Here is a 16,410-nt window from a genome sequence, read left to right on the forward strand (position 1 = left end):
CTCCCACCCCTCATCTCACCTCCTCTCCCACCCCTCATCTCCCACCTCCTCTCCCACCCCTCATCTCCCACCTCCTTTCCCACCCCTCATCTCCCACCTCCTTTCATCTCTCAGCTCTCCCACCCCTCATCTCACCTCCTCTCCCACCCCTCATCTCCCACCTCCTCTCCCACCCCTCATCTCACCTCCTCTCCCACCCCTCATCTCCCACCTCCTCTCCCACCCCTCATCTCTCACCTCCTCTCCCACCCCTCATCTCCCACCTCCTCTCCCACCCCTCATCTCCCACCTCCTTTCCCACCCCTCATCTCCCACCTCCTTTCATCTCTCAGCTCTCCCACCCCTCATCTCACCTCCTCTCCCACCCCTCATCTCTCAGCTCTCCCACCCCTCATCTCACCTCCTCTCCCACCCCTCATCTCCCACCTCCTCTCCCACCCCTCATCTCCCACCTCCTTTCCCACCCCTCATCTCCCACCTCCTTTCATCTCTCAGCTCTCCCACCCCTCATCTCACCTCCTCTCCCACCCCTCATCTCTCAGCTCTCCCACCCCTCATCTCACCTCCTCTCCCACCCCTCATCTCCCACCTCCTCTCCCACCCCTCATCTCCCACCTCCTTTCCCACCCCTCATCTCCCACCTCCTTTCATCTCTCAGCTCTCCCACCCCTCATCTCACCTCCTCTCCCACCCCTCATCTCCCACCTCCTCTCCCACCCCTCATCTCCCACCTCCTCTCCCACCCCTCATCTCCCACCTCCTCTCCCACCCCTCATCTCCCACCTCCTTTCCCACCCCTCATCTCCCACCTCCTTTCATCTCTCAGCTCTCCCACCCCTCATCTCACCTCCTCTCCCACCCCTCATCTCCCACCTCCTCTCCCACCCCTCATCTCCCACCTCCTTTCCCACCCCTCATCTCCCACCTCCTTTCATCTCTCAGCTCTCCCACCCCTCATCTCTCACCTCCTCTCCCACCCCTCATCTCCCACCTCCTCTCCCACCCCTCATCTCCCACCTCCTTTCCCACCCCTCATCTCCCACCTCCTCTCCCACCCCTCATCTCCCACCTCCTTTCATCTCTCAGCTCTCCCACCCCTCATCTCTCACCTCCTCTCCCACCCCTCATCTCCCACCTCCTCTCCCACCCCTCATCTCCCACCTCCTTTCCCACCCCTCATCTCCCACCTCCTCTCCCACCCCTCATCTCCCACCTCCTTTCATCTCTCAGCTCTCCCACCCCTCATCTCTCACCTCCTCTCCCACCCCTCATCTCCCACCTCCTTTCATCTCTCAGCTCTCCCACCCCTCATCTCTCACCTCCTCTCCCACCCCTCATCTCTCACCTCCTCTCCCACCCCTCATCTCCCACCTCCTTTCATCTCTCAGCTCTCCCACCCCTCATCTCACCTCCTCTCCCACCCCTCATCTCCCACCTCCTCTCCCACCCCTCATCTCTCACCTCCTCTCCCACCCCTCATCTCTCACCTCCTCTCCCACCCCTCATCTCCCACCTCCTTTCATCTCTCAGCTCTCCCACCCCTCATCTCACCTCCTCTCCCACCCCTCATCTCCCACCTCCTCTCCCACCCCTCATCTCTCACCTCCTCTCCCACCCCTCATCTCTCACCTCCTCTCCCACCCCTCATCTCAGCTCCTCCCGCATCGCTCCCCATCCCTGCCCCTCCCGACCACCAGGGGCCCTCCCCAGCGCACGCACCCACGACGCGGATGTGGATGGTGGCAGTGTCCTTCATGTTCTCGATCTGCACGCTCAGCTCGTACTCCCCGGAGTCGGAGCGGGCCGCCTGGCGCACGAAGAACACGGTGTCGAAGTCGCTGGTCCGCACGTGCACGCGGGAGGTGTCCACCGGGGCGCCGCCCTTGGTCCACACCACCTGGGGCCGGGGCTTTCCCTGCGGGGAGAGGGCGGGGCGGGGTCAGCGGGGCTCCACCCGCACAAAGGGGGCTTGCGGCAGGAGCGGACCCCGGGCCCCTGACCCCGCTCCCCTGACCTGGAAGGGGACGACAAGGTTGAGCTGCTCTCCCACTTTGCGGATGTAAGTCTGGCGGAGGTGGCGGGGGAGCCGGATCTTGGGTGGCTCTGAGGGCGCAAACACAGGGAGGGGGCTCAGCGGGGGGCCGGGGCACATTCCAGGGGCCAATGGCGATGAGACTGTCTGGGGAGGTCCTGTCGACGACACGGAAAGGGCAGGCGGGACGACGCCAGCTTGGTTTCGGAGCGCAGGGTCAGGGGCCACGCACCCGCAATCTCCCTGATGGTGACCGGCTGGGCCAGGGTGGCCGGCTCGCTGCGCCCCGCGATGTTGACCCCAACGACTCGGAAGAGGATTCTGGCTCCGGTCGGGAGATTCTTGACGGTAAAGCCACAGCGCTCCACTGGCTCCGTGTTGGCAGAGACCCATTCATCCGCTGGGGAGAGAGGCCCTGCTGGCGGATCTCATGCCCTCCTCCCACCCTCCGCTCCCGTTTCTCCCGGGGATTTGGGCCCCACGCAGCGAGTGAGAACTGGGTAAGTTCCTAGCAGAAGCAGCAGCAGCAGCTGGCGTTAGTTAAGCATTCATCATGGCCAGGTTCTAAGGGTGGCACATCTGTTGGCTCATTAATTCTTTTTTTTTTTTTAGACGGAGTCTCGCCCTATCCCCAGGCTGGAGTGCAATGGTGAGATCTTGACTCACTGCAACCTCCGCCTCCTGGGTTCAAGTGATTCTCCTGCCTCAGCCTCCTGAGTAGCCAGGATTACAGGCACGCACCACCATGCCCTGCTAATTTTTGTATTTTTAGTAGAGATGGGGTTTCACCATGTTGGCCAGGATGGTTTCGAACTCCTGACCTCGTGATCCGCGCACCTTGGCCTCCCAAAGTGCTGGGATTACAGGCGTTGTTCATTAATTCTTACCACAACCCTGTGCTATCCCCATGTTAGGGGTGAGAAACCGTCCCTAACATGTTAGGATGAGGACCAGAGAGGTTACAGAACTTTCGACTGGAGGCGGTGGCTCATGCTTGTAATCCCAGCACTTTGGGAGGCTGAGATGGGCAGATCACTTGAGTCCAGGAGTTCGAGACTAGCCTGGCCAACATGGCAAGACCCTGTCTCTACTAAAAATACAATAATTAGCCGGGCAAGGTGACAGGCAACTGTAATCCCAGCTACTCGGAAGGCTGAGGCAGGAGAATCGTTTGAACCTGGGAGGCAGAGGTTGCAGTGAGCCGAGATCACCCCATTGCGTTCCAGCCTGGGCAACAGAACGAGACTCTGTCAAAAACAAAAAAAAACAAAACTAAACAAAACAAAAACACAAACAAAAAAACTTTCCCCGGGTGCAATGGCTCATGCCTGTAATCCCAGCACTTTGGGAAGCCAAGGCAGGAGGATCTCTCAAGCCCAGGAGTTCGAGACCTGCCTGGACACACAGCTCAGGCTCCGTGGACTAGGATGTTAAACCTAGGCCTGTCTGACTCCAGCACGCTCTCAAGCTCTGCTCTCCTGCGAGGCTGGCACAGAGGAGCAGGGATCGTGGCACTGTCTGAGGGCACAGCCAGGTGGGTGTCTGGGAGGGCGGGCTGAGGACACGGTCAGAGCTCTTCACATTGCCTGCTTTTTGTGACATGCCTTTCTGTCTTGGGTTTATGGCCGTGGGGTGGGAAACTCATGGTTGTTGGCTCAAAGCAGCAATCCACAGAGTGAACTCTAACAAGCTGGCTTCTGAAATGTCAGGGTGGGAGCAGCCGTCCAGGGAGGAATGGGGTAGAGAGCACGGAGGAGAGGAGGAGGGAGGAAGCTGATGAGCGTTCAACTGTCCCTCCTTTCCATGCATTCTCAAGTGCATCGTCACTGTACCCTGTCAAGATGAGAACTGTCTTCGCCATGGTTAGATGAAGAGACTGAGGCTCAGAGACTCGCCCAAGGACACACAGTTAGACAGTGGAGGGGCAGGGTTGGAACCCCATCTGTCTGACTTTAAGGCCGGGGATATTGTGTCGAGGTGATCTCGTCTGTTCTCCCAGAGAGATGGCTGCATCTGAGACATCTCCATAGCCATGGCGCTGGGCCAGACACAAGTCAGTGCTCGGCGAATGTTTGTTTAGTGGAGGATGGAGAGTGGATGTATGGAGGTACAGATGATGGATGGAAAGGCAGAAAGACAATGGCTAGTTAGGTGGACAGATGGTTGGATGGCTATATAGGTAGAAAAAAGGAAAGAAGCAAAGATAGTGGTGAAGAGATAGATATATGGATGAAAAAATGATACTGGGCCGGGTGCGGTGGCTCACGCCTGTAATCTCAGCACTTTGGGAGGCCGAGGCGGGTCGATCACGATGAGGTCAGGGTTCGAGACCAGCCTGGCCAGTAAGGTGAAACTCCATCTCTACTAAAAATACAAAAACTACCTGGGCATTGTAGTGGGTGCATGTAATCCCAGCTACTCAGGAGGCTGAGGCAGGAGAATCACTTGAACCCAGGAGCCGGAGGTTGCAGTGAGATTGCGTCATTGCACTCCAACCTGGGCAGCAGAGTGAGACTCTGTCTCAAAAAAAAAAGTTCCTGAATGGATGGTTGGATGATTCAAATGACTTTCAGATGGATAGAAGGATGGATGGATGGATGACTGGGTAGACAAGTGAATGCCAAGCAGGAGGGAAGGAAGGGAGGGAGGACAGAGAGAAAGGGAAAAAGGGAGCAATAAAAGGGAAAAAGGGGTCAGGCACGGCGGCTCACACCTGTAATCCTAGCACTTTGGGAAGCTAAGGTGGACAGATGGCTTGAGCCCAAGAGTTTGAGACCAGCCTGGGCAACATGCTGAGACCCTGTGTCTACAAAAAATCAAAAAATTAGCGAGGTGTGGTGGCACATGCTCGCAGTCCCAGCTACTTGAGAAGCTGAGGTGGGAAGATCACTTGAGTCCAGGAGATTGAGGCTGCAGTGAGCTATAATTGTGCCATTGTACTCCAGCCTGGATGACAGAGTGAGATCCTGTCTCAAAAATTAAAAAAGAGAGAGAAGGTTGGGCGCCGCGGCTCACACCTGTAATCCCAGCACTTTGGGAGGCCGAGGTGGGTGGATCACAAGGTCAGGAGATCAAGACCATCCTGGCTAACACAGTGAAACCCCGTCTCTACTAAAAATACACACACACACACACACACAAAATTAGCTGGGCTTGGTGGCAGGTGCCTGTAGTCCCAGCTACCTGGGAGGCTGAGGCAGGAGAATGGTGTGAACCTGGGAGGTGGAGCTTGCAGTGAGCCGAGATCACACCACTGAATTCTAGCCTGGGCAACAGAGCAAGACTCTGTCTCAAAAAAAAAAAAAAAAAAGAGAGAGAGAGAGAGAGAAACGAAGGAAGGAACTATGGATGGATGGATGGATGGATGGATGGATGGATGGATGGACAGATGGATGGATGGACAGAAGGATGGATAGATGGATGGATGGATAGATGGATGGATGGATGGATGGATGATGGACAGGTGGACAGATGGACGAATGGAGGGAGGGATGGATGGATGGATGGATGGATGGATGGATGGGTGGATGGGTGGATAAATGGATGGATGGATGGATAGATGGAAATATGGGTGGGTAGGTGGGTGGATGGAAATATGGATGGATGGATGGATGGGTGGGTGGATGGACAGATGGATGGAAATATGGATGGATGGATGGATGGATGGATGGATGGATGGATGGATGGATGGATGGAAATATGGATGGATGGATGTACAGAGAGGTGGACAGATAGATGGACAGATGGATGGATGGGTGGATGTTAAGATGGATGAAGGAAAGATTGGTTAGATGGATAAATGAATAGAAGAAAGAAGAAGTCATAGAGGTAAAAGAAAAAAGATAAATGGGGGATGGAAGGACAGATGGAATGGACAGAAAGTCACTGCTGTCTGGAGGATGGGTGTAGAAAGGAAGAAGGGAGAGAAAACACACTAGTCACTGGGGGTCCCGTCCCGGGGACTTATGACAGTACAGACACAAAACACGAGCAGACCACTGCACCCACCTCCCTCTCTGCACGGTGCTATTTTCAGCTCCCTGGACTGGACACCCACCTGTGCTAGCCACCACCCCCACCAGGCCTGCCAGGATCACTCACAGCCTTCCAGGCAGTACTCCACCAGGTACCCATCGATGCCGCCTGCCCCGATCCTGTTTGGAGGCCTCCACTTGAGTGTGGTGGTGGTGTCTGTCACATCCTCCACTATCAGGTGCAGGGGTTCACTCGTGGGTGCTGGAAGCATCCAGAAAAAAGAGGATATGGGGGGAATGAGGGGTCAGGGGCCAGCAGGAAGCGGCAGAGGTCAGAGGTAGAATGATTGGTCAGAAGGCCAGGGTGGAGGGTCAGAGACTGATGACAGGCAAAAGATGGGTCAGAGGTGGACGGGGTTGATGGATCAGAGTGAGGGGGGACATTACCAATAGGCATGAAAGGCTTGGTGTTCATGCTGGGCTGGGAGACTCCTATGGCATTGACAGCGAAGACACGCATCTCATAGAGGATGCCCTCGATCATCTTGGTGGACTCATAGGTGGTCTCCGTGAAGACCTCAAAGTTCAGCTTCATCCAGCGCTGAGAGCCCTTCTTCTTCCGCTCCAGGAGGTACCCTGAAGGCTCCAAGCAGAGAGGAGAAGAGGGAACGGGAGGGCACAGGGCACAAGTCAGCTGGGGGAGTGAGGGTCACGTCCAGAGGGTCGCATGACCCAGGGCAGTCTGAGGCCATGAATCTTAGGTGGATCTCAGGGGCCACAGAGCTTTCAGAGGCCACCAGTCCTGGAGTCAGGAATCAAGAGGGGGTCACAGCTCATGAACCAGGGGGCCAGAAGCCATAGAAAAATGCAGGCTACTGGTCAAAGTGAGAATTCCCAGGTCACCAGCGAGTAAAGGAAGAGGGAAGAGCAAAGGGATTGAGACGGCAAAATGGAAAATCAGGGGTCAGAGGCAGGTCACTGAGGATGCTAAGGGCTTTGGGAGGTCAAGGAGAAGGCAGAGGCTGGCGCTGTGGCTGGTGCCTGTAATCCCAGCACTTTGGGAGCCTGAGGTGGGCAGATCACTTTACATCAGGAGTTCGAAACCGGCCTGGCCAACATGGTAAAACCCCATCTCTACTAAAAATACAAAAATTAGCCAGGCATGGTGGTGGGCATTCTGTAATCCCAGTTACTTGGGAGGCTGAGGCAGGAGAATTGCTTGTACCCGGGAGGCGGAGGTTGCAGTGAGCCAAGATTGAGCCACTGCACTCCAGCCTGGGTGATAGAGTGAGACTCTGTCTCAAAAAAAAAAAAAAAAAACAAAGGCAGAAGGAGGGAAGGTCAGAGGTCATGAAGACAGAGGCACTCACCGGTGACCGGCTTCCCCCCATCGTACTTAGGTGGCTCCCAGACAAGGATGGCCCAATCCTCTCCAACCGAGGTAATACGCACGGCCTCCGGGGGGTCTGGGACATCTGCGGGGGGCAGGAGAGTCATGTGGCCCCTCGGGGTCTCAGGGAGTCACCCCTTGACCCGGCCACCTCGGCTTTTTCTGCTTACCCACAACCCGCAGGAAGATGGAAGCCACATCCTCGCCGACGGGGTTGGTGACCTTGATGGTATAGCGGCCCTCGTCTGTCCGCTCCGCGCTCTCAATCACAAAGCTGCTGCAGTCCGCCCGCTTCTCGATGCGGACCCTGCCCTCGGTGGTCGTGAATACCTGGACACAGCCACAAGACGGCCTTGCACCCAATCGTGTCCCCAAGCAAACCCAGGCCTGCCTCTGCCACTTCCCTGCTCAGAATCCTCCCGTGAGTCCTCATCAACACACAGAGTCCTCCCTCGCTCCACTGCCCTCCTCCACATGCCGTCCTTCGTTAAAAACACCAGACTGGGCTGGGTGCAGTGGCTCACACCTGTAATCCCAGCACTTTGGGAAGCCAAGGCGGGCAGATCAACTGAGGTTGGGAGTTTGCGACCAGCCTGGCCAACATGGTGAAACCCCGTCTCTACTAAAAATACAAAATTAGCCGGGCCTGGTGGTGCATGCCTGTAATCCCAGCTATTCAGGAGGCTGAGGCAGGAGAATCGCTTAAACCCAAGAGGTAGAGGTTGTGGTGAACCGAGACTGCACCACTGCACTCCAGCCTGGGCAACAAGAGCGAAACTCCATCTGAGAAAAAAAAAAAAAAACAGACTGCCTTGTCCCAGAGATTTTGCAAGGCTGGTCCCTGTGCATGCAACACTAAACTCTTACCCATCCTTCAGGACACACCCAGAAGACACCTCTTCCAGGAAGCCTTCCTGGATACCCTCAGCTGGAAGTGCTGGCTCCAGCCCCTGGGTTCTCATAGCTTCTAGAACCTCCCTTTATCTCAGCCAGAGCACCCTGGACCGTGGCTGCTTGGGCAGGTGTTTGCATCTCTGCAAGAGTGAAGGCTCCTGAGCCGGACAAGGTGGCTCATGCCCTTAATCCCAGCACTTTGGGAGGCTGAGGCAGGAGTATCACTCAAGCCCAGGAGTTCAAGACCAGCGTGGGCAAAATAGTGAGACCCTGTCTCAAATTTAAAAATAAATAAATTTTAAGTAAAATGAAGGCTCTTGGAGGGCAGGAGCTGCATCCGACTCACGGTTGCATCCTCAGCGCCTGGTGCAAAGGAAACTTTAGGGGATGTTTGCTGAGTGAGCGAATGGATGGATGTTGAGCAAGTCTATCCATTTTACAGAAGAGGAAATGGAAGCACAGAGGAGAAATGAAAAATCGAGCTGTCCCAGAGCCCGGGACATGCGAGGTTAAAATATTTGTTGGATGGATGGATATAGGAATACATAGATATGGCTAGGCATGTTGGCTCACGCCCATAATCCCAACACTTTGGGAGGCCAAAGCGGAAGGATCGCTTGAGCTCAGGAGTTCGAGACCAGCCTGGGCAACATGGCGAAACCCTGTCCCTACAAAAATACAAAAAATCAGCCAGGCATGGTGGTCCCAGCTACTGAAGAGGCTGAGGTGGGAGGATCACTTGAGCCTGGGGGGTGGAGGTTGCTGTGAGCCAAGACCATGCCACTGCACTCCAGCCTGGGTGACAGAGTGAGATTCCCCCTCTCAAAAATATAGATAGATAGATAGATAGATAGATAGATACATACATACATACATACATACATAGGTAGATAGATAGATAGATACATACATACATAGGTAGATAGATAGATGGATACATACATATATAGGTAGATATACATACATAGGTAGATACATACATACATAGGTAGATAGATACATACATACATACATAGGTAGATACATACATAGGTAGACACATACATACATACATAGGTAGATAGATACATACATACATACATAGGTAGATACATACATAGGTAGACAGATACATACATACATAGGTAGATAGATACATACATACATACATAGGTAGATACATACATTGGTAGACAGATACATGCATACATAGGTAGATACATACATACATAGGTAGGTAGATAGATACATACATACATTAGATAGATACATAGATAGATGATAGATACATAGATGATAGATACATAGATGATAGATACATAGATGATAGATACATTAGATAGACAGATAGATACCTACATTAGATAGATGCATAGATGATAGATACATACATACATAGATACATACATACATACATAGGTAGATAGATACATACATAGGTAGATAGATACATACATACATAGGTAGATAGATACATACATACATAGATAGATACATACATAGGTAGATAGATACATACATAGGTAGATAGATACATACATACATAGGTAGGTAGGTAGATACATACATACATTAGATAGATACATAGATGATAGATACATAGATGATAGATACATTAGATAGATAGACACATACATTAGATAGATGCACAGATGATAGATACATACATACATACATACATAGATAAGTGGGTAGATGTGTTTCTGGATGAATGGATAACTGGATTGGCTGATGGATAAATGGACAAACGGATTATTTACTGGATGAGTGGATGGCTGGGTGAATTAACCAATTAGTTGATGAAAAAATCACCAGCTGGATGGGTGGATGAGTTACTGGATGGCTGGAAGGCTAAACTGGTCGATCGCTTGATTAATTAACTGAAAGACGAGTGGATGGAAAGTCCACCGTGTACTAGACCCACACCTGTGATGGACAAACATCATCCAATCTTCAAAACAACCCTGTGAAGAAGGAATCATCACCCTCATTTTATAGAGGATGAAACTGAGGCTCAGGGGGAAAGAGACCTGCCTAAAGGGAAAGGGAGTCAGGACAGAGGGGCGGCCCCGACACACCTCATCTCCCTTCAGCCAGGTGGCGACGGGAGGGGGCTCCCCTGTGATGGACACGTCCAGCCTCAGCTTGTTTCCAGCCACAACCACAATCGCATTCTCTGAGGTCTTCCCCGAGCAATCCAAGTGGATCTTTGGTGGTTCTGGTGGCACAGAAGAGATACGGGGACCCTAGAGGTGGGCGGCTGGGCCTTCCCAGTCGGCACGAGAGGATCTCCGAAAAGTTGGGTTCCAAGAGCCAGAGTCCCAGGGATCCAGGCCCCCAACCCCTCCTCCCTCATACCCAGGGATCCAGGCCCCCAACCCCTCCTCCCTCATACCCAGGGATCCACGTCCCCAACCCTTCCTCCCTCAGACCCAGGGGTCCAGGCCCCCAGCCCCTCCTCCCTCGGACTCCAGTCCCTCCTCTCTCGGCCGACGGCCCCCACCCCCGTCTGTGGGCTCCCCGCCCCTCCTCCCTCCCTCAGCACCCCCCCCCCCGCCCCTCCTCCCTCGGCCATTGCCCTCCTCCCTCAGCCCCGCTCCTCCCTCTCAGACCCGCCCATCCTCCCGCGCCCCGCCCATCCTCCCGCACCCCGCCCATCCATCCTCGCCCCGCCTATCCGCCCTCGGCCATTCTCCTCCTCCCTCAGCCCCGCCCCTCCTCCCTCCGACCCGCTCCCAGCGCAGCCCATGGTGCTCACCTTGCTTGGGAACGTACTCCACCTTGATTTCTGGAAGACAAAGAGTGGACGGTTAGGTCTAAACCCAGCAGGCCCCTCACCCCACCTTCACAGCCCAGAGGAAGAGGTGACGGGGTCTGGCAGTCTCCCTGGGAACTGGGGTGCTGGGGACAGGTTCAGGCCCAGGAGCCACCCTCCTCGCAGGCGGCAGGCAGCGGTGAGTTCAGTGCTCTCCCTCCATCTTCTGACTCCAGCCATGAGCGGGACAGAGGCTTGCTGTCGTCCTCATTCGCACTCAGGGAACCTTAATCCTGGAGGGGGACATCCCGGGCCCTGGGTCTGGGAAGGTGGATCCTACAGCCCCCAGGGAAGGAGGAAGCGGCATCCTCACCCAGGAAGTTGAGCTTGGCCGAGAGCGACAAGGCGTAGCCGTCAGGCACGAACGTGTAGTCTCCCTCATCCTCTGGGCGGACGTCATCGATCACCAGCTTGTGGAACCTAAGGGGTGGGGGAGCAGGGTAGGGTTCGGGCCAGATTGCAATGGGGACCACTATGGGACTACACCTCATCAGCTTCCCTCAGTGCAATTCACATGCCTGCATTCTTATCCAGAGCTTTGGAATGATGTGGCCTATGTTCAGATCGGTAGCTGTGTGACCTTGGGCAAGTTACTTAACCTCTCTGTGCCTCTGTTTCTTCATCTATAAAATAGAGGTAACGATACCAATCTACATGAAGGTTGTTGTAAAGCATCGAAAAAGGTGCAGTGGCTCACATCCCAACACTTTGGGAGGCTGAGGATTGAGAATTGCTTGAGCCCAGGAGTTTGAGACCAGCCAGGGCAACACAGGGAGACCCTGTCTCTACAGAAAATAAATAAATAAATAAATAAATAAATAAATAAGTACTGTTCTTTGGCCGGGCATGGTGGCTCATGCCTGTAATCTCAGCACTTAGGGAGGCTGAGGTGGGAGAATTGCTCCAGCCCAGGTCAGGGCTGCAGTGAGTCATGATTGCACCACTGCACTCCAGGCTGTGTGACAGGTTGAGACCCTGTCTCAAAAAAAAAAAAAAAAAAAAAAAAAAAAAAGTACCTGGCACATAGTCAGTGTCCTATAAGCATCAGGACGTGTTATTACCATTATGTGTTGTTGTTTTTGTTTGTTTGTTTGAGACGAGTTCTCACTCTGTCACCTAGGCTGGAGTGCAATGGCATGATCTTGGCTCACTGCCAAGATCCTCCTCCTGGGTTCAAATGATTTTCCCACCCCAGCCTCCTGAGTAGCTGGAACTATGGGCATGTAACACAACACCCAGCTAATTTTTGTGTTTTTCGTAGAGATGGGGATTTCACCATGTTGGCCATGCTGGCCTCAAACTCCTGACCTCAAGTGATCCGCCTCTCAAAGTACTCGGCCTCCCAAAGTACTAGGATTATAGGTGTGAGCCACAGCGCCTGGCCATTGTCATCATTATTGAGACCACCAGCCGGCATGGTTCCCCACACAGAACACAGGGAACGCCTACATCCCACTAAGAGCTATTGCCAGGAAGCCCTGGACGGCACGATGCTCTCCGGGCGTCACGGAGATTCTCATGCATTCTGCAGGTAACCAGGTGTTTGTCTTAGGTGTCCACGTGCGACCTGTTGAATTCCAGCTTCTTGTTTTCTGAGCTGGCGCCCGTGTGGACTGTTAGCAGATATGGCCAGAGACTTTGCTCTGCCCGTGTCCATGCCCTTGCAATGCGGCCTTGCAGCACCCCCATCAGGTGGTGGAATCTGTTTCCCAGCCCTTGACTCAGAGCTGACCTGGGACTTCCCTTGCCCAACAGACTATGGCGGAAGTGGCATTGGACCAGTTTCCAGCCTGGGCCACAGAGGTCTTGTTTGCTTCCATGCTCTCTCAGGACCTCTGCCTCTGCCACACGAACGTGCTAGGCTCAGCTCACTGGAGGAGGAGGAGGTGCCATAGGGAGCAGCGTGCTGGGTGCCCAACTGTCCCAGCTGAAGTGCTGACAGTACCCACGCAAAGTCAGCAGGGCCCAGGTCCTGCCACCACAGAGGTAAGAATGAGGCCATCCTGGATCAGCCAGCCCCCAGCCAACCTGCAGACTCAAGATGAAATGAATCCTAATTTATTTATTTATTTAGAGAGAGGGTTTCACTATGTTGCCTAGACTGGTCTCGAACTCCTGGGCTCAAGAAGTCCTCCTGCCTTGGCCTCCCAAAGTGCCAAGATTGTAGGTATGAGTCACTGCAACGAGCCCAATCCTCATCCTTTTAAACCTCTAAGTTTGGAGACGGGACAGGAGTGGTGGCTCACACTTGTAATCCCAGCACTTTGGGAGGCCGAGGCGGGTGGATCACCTGAAGTCAAGAGTTAGAGACCAGACTGGCCAACATGGCAAAACCCCGTCTTGACTAAAAATGCAAAAATTAGCATGGTAGTGTGCACCTGTAGTGTCAGCTAGTCAGGAGGCTGAAGCAGGAGAATCGCTTGAACCTTGGAGTTGGAGGTTGCCATGCAAGACTCTGTCTCAAAAAAAAAAAAAAAGAAAAAAGAAAAGAAAGGAAAAAACAAAAGAAAAAGTCCAGGCCTGGTGACTCATGCCTGTAATCCCAGCACTTTGAGAGGCTGAGGCGGGTGGAATCACTTGAGGTCAGGACTTCGAGACCCACCTGACTAACATGGTGAAACCCCGTCTCTACCAAATACAAAAAAATTAGCCAGACGTGGTGGTGCATCCCAGCTACTTGGAGGCTGAGGCAGGAGAATCCCTTGAACCCAGGAGGCGGAGGTTGCAGTGAGCTGAGATCGTGCCATTGCACTCTAGCCCGGACAACAAGAGAGAAACTCCATCTCAATTTAAAAAAAAATTATTCAGCTTGTTATTCAGCTAAAGCTAACTGCTACACACACCCTGCCCCCAGCCACTTCTGCAGCCCACTCCTCACCTGCCTACATGGGAAATGGTGATCCTCTTGCTGGGCCGCACCTCGATCCCATTCTTATACCATTTGCCCGTCACTTTCTCATCAGACACCTCACACTTGAACACAGCCTGTTCTGCGGCCTTCACCGTCAGGTCCGCGATGTCCTGCAGGACCTCCAGCTGTTTCTCTGGTCAGGGAGAGAAAGACAGGGAGCTGTCACTACTCCAGTTGGTGCACAGACACTTGTGAGCACCCACTGCGTGCCAGGCGCTGGTCTAGGCACTGGGGATACCAGCCATGGACAACCCAGAAACAATCCACCGGCCTTGGGAAGCTCCCATGCTAGGGGGAGACGGTGGAGAAAGAAACAGAAGAGGGAGCAAGGAGGCCTGAGGGAAGCAGGGAGGAATCCACCAGAGGATGAGTAAAAGCCTCCGAGGCAGAGGGACTGGAGCATGCAAAGGCCCTGAGGTGGCCAGGCATAGTGGTTCACACCTGTAATCCCAGCACGTTGAGGTTTTTATTTATTTTATTTTATTTATATATTTTTTTGAGACGGAGTTTCACTCTTGTCACCCAGGCTGGAGTGCAATGGCGTGATCTTGGCTCACCGCAACTTCCACCTCCCAGGTTCAAGTGATACTCCTGCCTCAGCCTCCTGAGTAGCTGGGATTACAAGCACACGCCACCATGCCCAGCTAATTTTGTATTTTTAGTAGAGATGGGGTTTCACCATGTTGGCCAGGCTGGGCTTGAACTCCTGACCTCAGGTGATCCACCCGCCTCGGCCTCCCAAAGTGCTGGGATTACAGGAATGAGCCACCAAGCCCGGCCTGAGCCATCATGCCTGGCCTGATTTTTTTTTACAGAGAGGGGTTGTTGCCATGTTGCCTAGGCTGGCCTTGAACTTCTGGATTCAATTTACCCTCCCACCTCGGCCTCACAAAGAGTTGGGATGACAGGGCTGAGCCACCATGCCCAGTCTAAAACATTCTCTTTTCTTATGGCTAGATATGGAAATACCATCATTTGTTTGGCCCATAAATTGTTTTTTACTTTTTATTTTATTTTATTTTATTTTATTATTATTTTTTTTGAGACGGAGTCTCGCTCTGTTGCCCAGGCTGGAGTGCAGTGGCCCGATCTCAGCTCACTGCAAGCTCCGCCTCCCGGGTTTACGCCATTCTCCTGCCTCAGCCTCCCGAGTAGCTGGGACTACAGGCGCCCGCCACCTCGTCCAGCTAGTTTTTTGTATTTTTTTTCGTAGAGACGGGGTTTCACCGTGTTAGCCAGGATGGTCTCGATCTCCTGACCTCGTGATCCACCTATCTTGGCCTCCCAAAGTGCTGGGATTACAGGCTTGAGCCACCGCGCCCGGCCTACTTTTTATTTTTACAGAATTATAGACTCCCAAGAGCTCGCAAAAATAGCACATAGAGTCCTGTGTGCTCTTCACCCAGCCTCCCCCACTGGCGGCGGCGTACATAACGGATTCCAGTATCCAAACCAGGACGTTGACACGGACCCAGCACTGTTTCCCGAACTACAGACCTGTTTCTTTTCACCATCTCACTTACGTTTTACGAGGTTCACTCTCGCGGGTACTAGGGGGTGGAGGTCAGGGGGCAGGTATAGACACAGAGTGACCAGAGAGGAGACAACTGCACCAGTCCAGGCATGAGGGGAGGAAGACCTGGGCCAGGCGGGGACAGTGACAGGGGGGCTTGTGGTTGGATTCAGATTTTTTTTTTTTTTAGGACAGAGTCTTGCTCTGTCACCCAGGTTGGAGTGCAGTGGCACAATCTCAGCTCACTGCAATCTCCGACTCCCGGATTCAAGCGATTCTCCTGCCTCAGCCTCCTGAGTAGCTGGGATTACAGGTATGTGCCACCATCTCCAGCTAATTTTTGTTATTTTTAGTTTTAGTTTTAGTTTTTTTTGAGACAGGGTCTTGCTCTGTTGCCCAGGCTGGAATGCAGTGGCGCGATCTCAGCTCACCGCAACCTCTGCCTCCTGGATTCAAGCGATTCTCCTGCCTCAGCCTCCCAAGTAGCTGAGATTACAGGTGCACACCACCACACCCAGCTAATTTTTGTATTTTTAATAGAGGTGGGGTTTCACCACGTTGGCCAGGCTGGTCTCTAACTCCCGATCTCAAGCGATCCACCCGCCTTGGTCTCCCAAAATGCTGGGATTACAGGTGTGAGCCACCTCGCCCAGCTTTTTCTTTTCTTTTCTTTTCTTTTTGACAGAGTCTCGCTCTGCTGCCCAGGCTGGAGTGCAGTGGCACAATCTTGGCTCATTGCAACCTCTGCCTCCTAGGTTCAAACAATTCTCCTGCCTCAGCCTCCCAAGTAGCTGGGACTACAGGTGCATGCTGCCACGCTCAGCTAATTTTTTTTGTATTTTTAGTAGAGATGGAGTTTCACCACGTTGGCCAGGCTAGTCTCAAACTCCTAAGCTCAAGTG

General features: G+C 53.3%; 1 protein-coding gene across 1 annotated transcript in view; it reads right to left on the minus strand.

Moving 5' to 3' along the window:
- The window catches only part of MYBPC2 (myosin binding protein C2), a 37,947-nt gene that overhangs the window by 7,574 nt on the left and 13,963 nt on the right, over positions 1–16,410 (minus strand). The window contains exons 12-22 of the mRNA XM_073016148.1: positions 13,963–14,128; positions 11,398–11,504; positions 11,028–11,057; positions 10,348–10,487; positions 7,567–7,726; positions 7,377–7,481; positions 6,454–6,642; positions 6,134–6,268; positions 2,265–2,432; positions 2,015–2,103; positions 1,720–1,915 (exon numbers count right to left, since the gene is read on the minus strand). Of these exons, the coding sequence (XP_072872249.1) occupies positions 1,720–1,915; positions 2,015–2,103; positions 2,265–2,432; positions 6,134–6,268; positions 6,454–6,642; positions 7,377–7,481; positions 7,567–7,726; positions 10,348–10,487; positions 11,028–11,057; positions 11,398–11,504; positions 13,963–14,128 (1,485 nt within the window). The remainder of the gene's footprint in view (positions 1–1,719; positions 1,916–2,014; positions 2,104–2,264; positions 2,433–6,133; positions 6,269–6,453; positions 6,643–7,376; positions 7,482–7,566; positions 7,727–10,347; positions 10,488–11,027; positions 11,058–11,397; positions 11,505–13,962; positions 14,129–16,410) is intronic.

This window comes from Chlorocebus sabaeus, chromosome 6 (genome assembly GCF_047675955.1).
Source record: "Chlorocebus sabaeus isolate Y175 chromosome 6, mChlSab1.0.hap1, whole genome shotgun sequence".
Lineage (NCBI taxonomy): Eukaryota > Metazoa > Chordata > Mammalia > Primates > Cercopithecidae > Chlorocebus > Chlorocebus sabaeus.